The sequence below is a fragment of the Cylas formicarius genome, unplaced genomic scaffold, assembly GCF_029955315.1.
Source record: "Cylas formicarius isolate icCylForm1 unplaced genomic scaffold, icCylForm1.1 PGA_scaffold_5__7_contigs__length_24384050, whole genome shotgun sequence".
Lineage (NCBI taxonomy): Eukaryota > Metazoa > Arthropoda > Insecta > Coleoptera > Brentidae > Cylas > Cylas formicarius.
The window spans coordinates 857,953-869,453 of record NW_026844341.1 but is presented as its reverse complement, the minus strand read 5'-3'; the positions used below and the strand labels follow the sequence as shown (position 1 = coordinate 869,453).

General features: G+C 34.4%; 1 protein-coding gene across 1 annotated transcript; it reads right to left on the bottom strand.

Moving 5' to 3' along the window:
• Window positions 1–422: 422 nt before the first annotated feature.
• Window positions 423–11,076, bottom strand: LOC132701815 (coatomer subunit beta). The gene is made up of 8 exons (XM_060670031.1): window positions 10,820–11,076; window positions 9,262–10,768; window positions 7,584–7,780; window positions 7,164–7,529; window positions 4,666–4,874; window positions 4,419–4,604; window positions 2,337–2,579; window positions 423–619 (listed from the first exon to the last, which is right to left on the bottom strand). Exons 1-8 carry the CDS (start codon window positions 10,908–10,910, stop codon window positions 542–544), a joined length of 2,877 nt encoding a protein of 958 aa, XP_060526014.1. The 5' UTR covers window positions 10,911–11,076; the 3' UTR covers window positions 423–541.
• Between the last annotated feature and the right edge of the window lie 425 nt (window positions 11,077–11,501).

Genomic DNA, 11,501 nt, shown 5'->3' with positions numbered 1-11,501 from the left:
TCAGTGATCATGAGCCAGGACCTGTAAATAAGTTTTATTAACATAATTAACATATCCTTCTCCAGTAAAAAAGACGTCCAAGAATGAGAATTTTTATCTATTAGATACAGTTATTACAAAAATGATTTACGAAAAATGTTTCAAAAATTGATACTCTGTACCTCCAAAATCATGCACTTTTGCACGTTGATTGATTTTTCGTTTATCTCACCTTGAAATTACCATTTTCAAGTCCTTTTTGCTGTTAAATTTGTTGGCAAAACGTGCAAGAAGATTAAAAAAAACACAATAAACTCAGGATCTGCAAATCAAAAAGAAACTTTCTCCAGCGCAAGCTTACGAGTTTTTTGCTATTGCCACACTGCTCCATGGTATAGAGAGGTTGCAATGTTATAAAATTGTGATTCAGAAATGAATGGAGCTTTTTTTGATACATAACATACGTTTGTTTACTGATAATCCATAATACATGTTATATTCCTAAACGCTATTAACAAAAGAACTAAAAAAATATTCTGTTTATTGGAATGACTTGGCTCATCTATGCGGCCGCAACTTTACTCTGTTGACCGGACTTCTGACTGAGATTGATTTTATCTCCTAAGCTCAGAGCCATTCCCTAAATAATTAAAAACACATAGTCAATTTTATTACTTAAAGATTGGGGAGCTACCGGAAAATATTCAATGAAATTATTTTTAATTGGCATTAAAATTTGAAGAAGCTGGTCCATTCACACAATGTCATTTAGAGGATCTCTATACAGGGTTAATTTTAAACCAGACTAAGGAAAGTTAAGGTATTAGATTCAAAATACACTCCACCACAACCTTCCAATAGCAATGAAACCGAAAGCAATCCCACACTTGCCACCGTTGTCCTTCCTTATATTCAAAACATCACTTCCATTTGAGATACTAGGAGTTTACAGTATTCGATGCATATGCGGCAAAGAACACATTGGAGAGACCGGACGAAAAATATCAACTAGGCTCAAAAAACATGAAAGAGCCTTAAGACTAGGAGAAATAAACTTATCAGCAGTTGCCGAACACTATAACGAAAAATTTTACTCGATAAAACTGACATTCCTGAATGTAATCAATTTTTCTACCAACGAAAAATCCGCAAGCAACCTAACAACCTTAACCGCGACTCAGGTCTGTCACCTGTCACCAATATGGGAATCAGTCATCAAATAATATATAAACAGGTACAGAGTAAAATGCAAGCCAGATTCAGTCAAGCTCTAAAGAAACCAAAAGGATGATTGTTGAAACGTTAGCTAGTTCGACTCAACAAAAAACGACGAAGTTTTATAAAAAGTACATGTAATTCCTGATTTCTTTGTACTTTACCTTTAATTAGTTTTCATCACTTTGTTGCGTTATAGCCTGAATAATGAACTATTCACTCAGTAATTAAAAAATATATTTCCTGGTAAGTTAAAAAATATGGCGTTCCATTTAAATCAATGAAGTTCTAGTTACTTAAATTTGTTATTAGAATAGAATACACTTTTGGGCACCCTCAGCTTTTCAATAGAATAGAATGGGAGAAGTATCACGAAAATTAAGCTTTTAAATAGGGTCTATGTCTACACTTTACTGCAGATTTCGCTTACCTTGCTTAAAATTAGAAAACATTTTGACAAAATTCAAATTATTTACGAAACCGGAAGGTTTAGGTATGTTATGTTATGTTATTGAAAAATACACTTATTTAGGTCCTACAATTAAAAAATGCTATAATATTGAGGGAGTTTCATTTTATAAAGACTTTAACTTTAATAAGTTTAATACCTTTGGGACAATATGTAAAGTATGAAAGTAATTCTAAAAAGTTACTATAATAGGACTTTACACATCCCAAAAGTAAAACTTTTTGAAAACCTTGTATTTCGGCCGCAAAGAGTGAATAACCCTATATAATTTGTATCTGTATGTATTTGATTCTGTTGTTTTGTCTCAGATCTGACGAGCCTGGTCCCATGGTCCATCCTAGACCAGGAATGCCTGTCTCAAGTTCCATACTGCTGGAATTTGTTTGTCCTTTTTTGTTTTTAGATGTGACAGTCTTGCCTGTTTGTCTGTGTTTTTGGTGAGCTCTGAACCTGTCTATTAACCGAGCCTAGCTGCTTAGCAGCTTTAGATGTCTCTTAAATAGAAACAGAAGTCGGAATGCTGGCAAATTGTCTAGTAGCAGCGCCAACCCCAAAAGCAGAAGAAGAACCCTGTATAATATATATCATTGTGAACATCTATTGGTGAAGCTACCAGCAGTACCAAATTTTAATGTCAAATAAAAACTAAATATGAGGAAGAAAAGAGTGTCACCTGGCTTTTCGCCCTGATCCTTATATGCCCTTGAACGGGGGCGTCGGGTTTGTTGAAAGGCTTCTCAATGCTTAAATTGGCGAGCGCGTCTTCTCCGAATATGGATTTCGCGTACATGTTGGCGGCCATAAAACCGCACTGGCCTGACAGTGCCTTCTCCGGCGTCAAGCACTTCATGTTTGTGCTTTTAATCAAGTGCTTCAGGTATTCATTCAAGTCCGTTAGGGGAGTGTTAACTGTGACCTAAACAAAGAACACGTGCACAATAAACGGGGTGTTATGCAAATTACACCATATAATTTTGTGATCGAGTCTCTCGGCCCAGATACAGATGAGCTCTTAATTATGAAAGTGGTATAAGTCCAGTTACGAGATATTAAGAGGTTTGTATTTTAAAGGATTAAAAAATATTTTTGTATTATGGAATAAAACATTTCGACAATTAAATAGCGCCAACAAGTTATTTATTATGATTGTGAAATTTATAAAAGGAAATGTGGTTTTGAAAGGTTGAAATGACTTATACCATTTTCAAAATTAACTACATGACTTTATAAATTACTGTTTGTGGAAAATTAGTGGGATATAGGGTAGTATGGCCTTCCACTTTGAATTCGGAATGGTCATCCTAAGCAGCTTTATAAAACATGGAACATTTTTTAGAAATCAGATCCAATGTATTTGTATATTCTATTAGTCGTTGATTCTCCTAGTTGATGGGTTTCTCTTTTTACATAATTCTATTAAATTAAAATAATGCTCGGAGATGCATTAATAAATCGATTTTTTAATTTTAGTTTCTATCAAACCAAAATCGGGATCATTTGGCAAAAAAGAATGGCTGGTTACCATAAATTTATGAACTGTTTCCACATTATTATCAGATGACTGAACAATATTCAACCATATTAACGCTATGTTAATGTTACGATTGCTTTTGAGTGGTACGATACAGGACGCAATTTCCTGTGATCCTCTTGAGGCGGTTATTTCATTCAATGCATACATTTTAGCATTTTCATTGTGGAAATTATGAAATCCTAAATTGTATACATACATGTTGCACTTATTATAAGTTAACAAAACCAGAAAGTTTTGGATAAGAAATTGCCTTCAGTGGATCAAATGGGAATCCGTAATATTCACTGGGGTTATCTTTTGTTTTTTGTTTGTCATCTGTTAAAATTTTTCTTGCCTGTTCGGCACTGTTATGATGTGAATCATGAATTTTCATGAGATACAACTTCTCGTCTTCATTACTGGATTCGGCACGTGTCTCTACGAGAAGAATGAAAATTTAAGTTGAACTCCGTATTGAATATTTTCCTGTAAGTCCACTCTTTCACACGTGATGTATTATTTTCATCACATTTTTTCAGATAAGGCTCATATATTTTTCGAATATTGAAGTCCTGAGTTGGATATTTTCGACCTGAAGTGTGATCTGATCGTCGTCTTTCACATGCTGGAAAATTCAAAATATGTTCTCGTACAACTTTAATCTTAACTTCGAACAATCCATATAGATACAAATTGTTTTTCAAAATTTGCTCATTTTTAAAAATAATTAAAATTAGCTTTCCTGTCCTCATATTCGAATCCATTTATACTATATTTTCAAAAACTTTACCACTCATATGCTTCATATTCATCTCCACACTTTCTCTTCATTTTTCTTATAATTTGTGCATAACTTGTGATTTCTTGTCCTCTTTCTTGACTTCATGTTGCCTTTTTCCATTTGTAAGCGTACTGATTTCAGTTTTAATATAATGTCCACAATTAACCACAAATAATTAGCTATTCAAATTTTTCTTCAATTTAGATGGTCGTAACTTGCTCCTTACCTACCTTACCTGTCAATGTATCATGCCAGGTGGTCCAAAAAAAATTTTTTTTAAATACTTTCTTTATCTTTCTATTTTTCTAAAATGAAATTTTAACTAAGTAAAAAATATTATAATAGAAAACTAATCATCTGTTGATCAAAATTTATATGTATTTTTTGTTAATATGAAAAGTGCTACCTGTTGTTATATTCACGCTACAAGAAACCAATACAGACACCAAATAATTGCTTACTTTGTTTTCCCACTCGAACTCTGCCCACATCCTCATGAACTCTGTGTCGGAGCATGCGGCTGGGACAATATAATCCATAATGTCTATATGGATGTCATTTAATACGACGACGTTTCTGTCCGAGGCGGCGCCGGTTACATCATAAACTATATTACCGAATATAATGCCGTTCTCTGTGGAAGCGACCTAAACAAAAACTTTACCTTTCACAGATCTTTCTCTTTGCTCCATCGATACTCGCACCAACCTTAACATTCGCTTTGATGTTACAGAAATCTTTTGGAGCCAAAACCACCGGCTGCGGTTTTTCAACCAGCTTCAAGTCGCCCAACGTGGCTAATTCCAATGTACAATTTTGCAGGGTGTCATTGGTTTGATTGACGATAAGGACGTCGAGAACTATGTCGTACTGATTGACTTGAACGTAGGCTTCTGCATACACGGGATCGGAGAAGCCTAAGACATTATCAATAATTATATTCAGGAAAATTTCAAGGTCTAAAATACTATAGTAAAGAAGGAGGAGAAAAGAACTTTTAGAACTTTTAAAGTAAAACTATAATAAGGGAAGGAAACCAATTGATATATTCAGAAGTGCAGGGGGCCTTTTTATCATATACCTACTAGGAGATATGGAGGCGCTGCCTACGCTGATAACGCAGAAACTTATGATGTAACTATGAAAAATTTTTATAGGTCCATTCAACAAGCGCATCAGCGATATTTAACATTTAGTTTTTAAAAAAATGATTCAACAACCAACACTGCCGCTGACAGATCATCAATTAATTTGGATGCGGTACTTTTAGGGCAGGTCAAAAGGAGCTAAGTGTGTTCAAAAAGAAAATAGCGCAAAGTGCAGGTAAGTGGATGAAATGTACAGGCATCTCTACGAAAACATTAAAGCCATACGGAAAGAAATTCAAAAGACTTATAATATTAAGCAGATAAGAGAATGTAAAAATCAGTTAACTATACTTTATGTGATGAAAACAAATGACTGCCAAGAATTCTACTGCCTAAAAAAGAAATAATATGACAATTTGCTAAAAGTAGGTAAGAGAAGGTGTTGTAGGTTAGATTAGATTAGATAAATTCAGGTAATAAAAGAAAAAATGCTTGAGCAAGCGTTAGCGAAATTAAAGACAAGTATAATGGAAAGAAATAAAAATAGAAAGTGATAAACGCGTTTTAGCAAATAATTTTAAAGATTATTTAATAAACGCAACACCTTATCTAATAGTAAAACAATATACAATTTTTTTTAGCTCGGATATAGAGTTTAATCAGGTGAAAATTTGAAAAATTTATGAAATTAAAACCATTGAACAAGGTATGTTTCACGTTTCGGGTTCCCATAAACTACATAGGTATAGAAACTAAAAATATGTTGCATCATGCAAATGTTCAAAGTCACATTAGATATGGAATTCAGCTGTACGGGAGTTGCAGAGACATTGAAAAAGAATTTATAGTACAAAAGCGTGCAATCAAAACACTTCTAGAAGGTAGACAGACCTGCAGAGGAAAGTTTAAAGAACCTAATATCTTAACAGTAACTGCAGTGTTCATACAGGAGTGTGTCATGTACTTTTTTTTAAATAAATTCTTTTTTATTCCTAATGAATCAAAAACTGTTTATGCACCTCGCACACAGAATTTTAGTTTTCCTCACCATTAACTCACGGGGACTGAAAAGGGTCCTTATTACCAGTGCATAAAAATATTCAACAACCTCCCAGAATGGATACAGAAAATCAGAACTGTTAAAATTTTAAAGAAATTTTTAATATTCTAATCAGAATGGAACCGACCATACACTATGCAAGAGTTTTACACCAAGATAAGAAAATTGAAAATATTATTACTTTGACACTATTTAATTTATGTATATATACTTTAAATAAAGAATTATTATTATTATTATTATTATTATTATTATTATTATTATTATTATTATTAAGCACTTACTTCTTCACAAAATAGACTTCACTACAAACATCCAAAGACAATGAGTCCCATCGTACACTTGCCACTGTTGTCCTTCCTTACATTCAAAACCTCACTAACCACATATCAAAAATTCTTAAGAAATGAAGATTAAATATAGGAATCCAGAAGATTTGTAAATATTATTAATTAAAGGGTCGAAAAATGATTTTAATTAATGTTAACTACTACTGAAATGGATAACTTAATAACAAAATGACAATTTCATTAGTATAGATATTTTAAAATTTCATGTCTTACATATTATTGTGCTATAAAGTGGTATAATTCAATTAAAAAAAAAATTGAAATCTACGAAGCGCTGATAATATAAAATTAATTTAAAAAAATAGGTAATCCTATACCAAGAGCGACACTGCATAAATATTCCCTAGCGTATTGCCAGATGTGTAAGGGTTCTCTCTACCTGATTTTCGAATTTGACCTGGAGTTTTACTCCTCGCCATTTTTTATTCCTTCCATGTTTATTCAACCGCGTTTTCTGCGAATTGACAGAAAAGAGCATGACAATACTTCTTTTTATTTTAGATAATTTAAGGCCATTCTCTGATTCTTCCAAGTTTTCCAAGTTAACGTGAATCCGGAGATTATATGAGTATCGATTTTGAAGCAACTCGAGATATTTCATCCGAGCTACAGTGACAAGACTCCTTCCATGTCTTGTACAAAAGTATTCAAAAGTATTCGTATGTTAGTCAGAGTAAATAATTATGATTCGATGAACAAAATACTGACCGGTGAGCTGCGTGACCTTGTTCAGTTTGCTGACACCGCTGGCAGCCTCCGATCCGGTACCTCTGCCGCCGATCAAAGCTTGGGATAGCGACGTTTCGAACATATTTTCGCCCAGTTCGCCGCTCTTGACCGCTTCAAGCTGCAAGAAGTTGATTGGGTCGTCGGTCTGAATCTTCGCGCTGCTTTTTTCCTTGGCTTTCTGATTGGTCGCCTCTTCGAGCTCCTTGGCCAGTAGCATGTCGTTCAGGGCCCTGCGACAGTACCGGGTGAATATGTCGATTATGGCCTGCGAGCGATCGGAAATGACGCGGAGACAAAGCAGGATGTGGTCTCTATCGTCGTTAGTGATTGGTTTTGTGGGTAAACCTAAAAACGTACTTTTTGAATACGGGACGTCGGAAAAGAGGTTAAAAGTTCCACCTGACTGTCCAAGATGTATGATGCTGCTCATAATTAACATGATCTCGGCATCGAACCTGTTGCGTTTATCTGCCGATGTCAGGTTGCCGTACCTCAATGCTAGTTTGGTCAGTGTCGACGCTAGTGCCGCGCCGATGAAAAAGTCACCGTCTATTAAGTACTGACGCAATGTCGGGCGCTGTTCTTTTTTGGATTTTCTACAATCGAAGAACAGTATACAGTATAATTAGTTAACAGGAAAAATTTTAAAATCAGAACCTGACGCCCCCAAACCCAATAAGACTACCTTGATGAAATTAAAAATCCTACAAACAAGTTTAAAACCATGAATAAAAAACCACATAAACAAATATGAAGCAGCAGTGTTAACCATTTCTTGTTGAAAAAATATTTGTGTACATATACAGATGTTTATATGGTTTTCATATATATTTTGGTCAAAAGTTATTAAAAATTATTAAAAATGTTATTATGCAAGTAGGTCAAAACTTATTATAAAATATTTATTTATATATGGAAACAAAACATCTCGACGATGATTGAACGAAATTGTATAATAAAATTCATAATTCATAAATATTTTATTTATTATTTTAAATTATCTATTTTATTTTAAATTAATTTTCAATAGCCGTTACCTATCTTTTTTGGTTTTTAGATTACTTGACCAGCTTGAAAAATGTTACTGCACCATGATTCAGAAATATTTCAAATTTGACGTTTGTTTTTGGCGCTCTACTAAAAGGTGTCGACAACTATCAAGTTTAAGGCTCAGTCTTATACTAGATGTCGTAAAATTGTACTGAACACTTATGAGGTTAACGCAGAAAACGTTTGCCTTTTTAAATGACACCCTGCAACTCTAGGTGTCATATAGAGAATAATTTAGAATTTAGTGTACATATCGCGTTTACCCGGATATCGGTTTACAAGTCAATAATTTGAAAAATGAACAATCAACAAAACGAATATTTAACTAATATTTTTATTTTGACACTTGATAATTGTGTAAACTTTTGCATAAAGTCGTAATAGAAATCAATAGCAACATTGGAATTTCAAATGCTATACCCTATATTTTATTACAGAAACGGATTTCATGCAAAATTCTAATTTATGTGAGCAAAGGACCTCCATAGACCAATATTTTGTACATGCCATTTATACCGAGGTTGAAGTATACAAAGTATTAGGATTATTTTGCAGTTTGTCGAACCCAATTTTTCTTTTGTTAAAATTAGAGATTATATAGGTTATTGGTAACTACATATAACAATAATTATAATAAATAAATATATTTTGTCGCTTATATTATAATATTTGCTTAATAATTAATAATAATATAATAATAATAAAAGACAAAGCGACGGGAATAAAAAAATATTAATTTTCAAATTTTAATATTTACAGTTAAATGTTTCCTGACCTACACCAGAGCTCAATAATAATTTGAGATTTGCGGATTCACAGATTCATTAAAATTGACCATTTCGACATATTTTTTATTTTCAAATGTTATCTCCATTGCTATTAACATTGTTAGATACATAAATGCAAGAACTAAGTTTCTCATATGTTTACCAAACGTTAAAATCTTTATTTTGAACTTAAACCTCGTGTTAGTAAAAGCATTTGGTTTTTTATCAAAAATGTTATAATATTTAGAAAATAAACATACTGCACTGTGTTAAAAGCGGATTGGGTGGCATAGGTTCCATCTGAGGTAACCAAGGTGGTTACAACCTGGCCGGTTCCACTTTCTGAAGTTTTTTCCTCCGACTCTCCTTGACTTAAGCGGTGCTCGGCTGCCACCAAGGACCCCTCCCCTAGAGTGTTGGTTACCTCCCTGATAACAGCTTCAATATCTGCAATCGAGGTGGAATATTCTCCCAAAATCCACAAAGCTGCCCGGTGCACTTTGACTGATTTAATGTCCTTGAAAGACTCCAGGAGTTTCTCTATGATGAGTGGTTGCAGATTCTCAAACTTCTGTACCGCCTCCCTGACAAACACCAACACATCTCCGGCAGCCAGTTCATTGTTATCGGAGAGAAACTCGACCAGCACAGGAATAATGGTTGTGGCAACGTCCGGGAATTTAATGCAACAAGTGTGCAAAGTTCTAACAAGTAGCTGTCGATACTTCCCAGTATCTTCCTGCTCAGAATCTACTGTTTTTGACACTTCCTTTTTTAGAAACATAACCATTTCTTCAATATTACGCGAATTGACTAACTCCATAGCCAAATTGAGGGTCTTGCGCCTGACTTCTAGGTCGGGACTCGATAAAACCCTCAGTATATCCATCACGAGTTCCTGGAGTACTCGATTATAATTTGGGTGTTCCCCTAAACTAACTAATTTGTCTAGCACAATTAATTTAACATTGTTGTCACTTTCTTTGATAATTAGATCTATATAACAACTCGCCACAGCTCTAATTGCAGTGGGTGCACTAGACAGGGTTACTAAGGTCCCTGCAGCTTCATATCGGACAGCAGCACTATTAGAGTTAAGTAAATTGTAAATACACCGGATAAACCTTGACCTCTCTGCTGGATTATTGTGACAAACTTTATAAATAAGTTCTACAATAACTAACTGCAGAATATCCCCAAAACTAGTGACCTGATCTAGACATGAGCTCAGGTAAGCCAGTGCCCGGTCCTGATCTGCATGCAAAAGCATTAAAAAAGCATTCCTCTTGCACGACATGTCTTGTTCTCCATCCAAATAATTTGAGATTAATTCGGGAGCGTCCGGTATTAGAAATTCAAAGTTTCTATATATGGTAAAAATGGCCAGAACAGCATTTCTGCGTACATAACTATGTCTGTGTTCCAAGCAAGCTCTGATTGATGGCATTAAAGGCTCCAAAAGCTCAGGCTCCTTCAGTTTACATAAAAATCTCAAAGTCGAACCCCTCAAAAATTCGTTCGGATGCTGGAGGTCTTTGCGATAAGCGTCACACACCAAAATCATCTCTTGCAGTAGTTTACCATCGGGCGAAGTTTTCGGCACAATCTCCCAGAAAATGAGCAGCAATTTTTTCGCAGTGTGGTCTTGCAAAGGAAGTACATAGCGAATAATAATCATTAAAAAACCAGGCGGCAAGCGTTCTCCAGCTAGAATCATACGAATTGTTTTCTTCAAAGCTTCAATTTTTTGATCAGTATCTCCCTTTTCTGAAAAATAATGGCTTCAGTAAAATGTATTTGCTGTTGAGGTACACATACCCAGATCGCTTTTTAGCTGCATTTCGTTATAAGGCTCCGAGTCGGAGGAAGCATTAATCAGGGTATAACAGGGTTGTTCTACTGCGCTCATCTCCAACGAAATTTATAGAATGTTTTTATAAAATATCTGAGAATTTATTGAATTCTAAATTAACTGTTTCACTGCTTTGTGTTGCGATGGTTTAAATACCATAAATTATTATAATTTTTGTGTTTCAGTTGTGAATAATACGTGTCAGATCGCTATTTCCCCTAAATGTCAGAGCAACACAACCTCGAAGTTGCGGTGCGTTCCGAGATCGCACTACAGTTCGTTCCCTAATTGCTGACGTCAGAGAATAGTTTCTAGTAAGTTTAGAATATAGTTTATGATTAGGTTCGACCACTTAAATGTGTTGTTACAATATGGCAGGCAAATTTCGGAACATATACAAAATATATTGTAGACAGGTTTCAATTATCTTTTTTCTACTACCTACTCTAAAACACCGAATTATTCATCCTAGCGGTTAGACATTTCCAGTTAAAATTAGTTATGGCTTTGGGAGCTAGCGTATGTTTTTAGTAGACTTTAAGCACGGATAGTGTGTTGATGTTTGTCTTAATTGAGACATCAGGATTTTCGATTATATGGGACATCAATTTTGATTTTTCAGTAGTTACATTAATAAGTAGCCGTTAA

Coding starts and splice junctions, on each gene's coding strand:
- LOC132701815 (XM_060670031.1), bottom strand. CDS start 10,910: ATGAGCGCAGTAGAACAACCCTGTTATACCCTGATTAATGCTTCCTCC. Junction 10,769..10,819: donor GCAGCTAAAAAGCGATCTGG/GTATGTGTACCT, acceptor ATTATTTTTCAG/AAAAGGGAGATACTGATCAA. Junction 7,781..9,261: donor TCCGCTTTTAACACAGTGCA/GTATGTTTATTT, acceptor CTTCGATTGTAG/AAAATCCAAAAAAGAACAGC.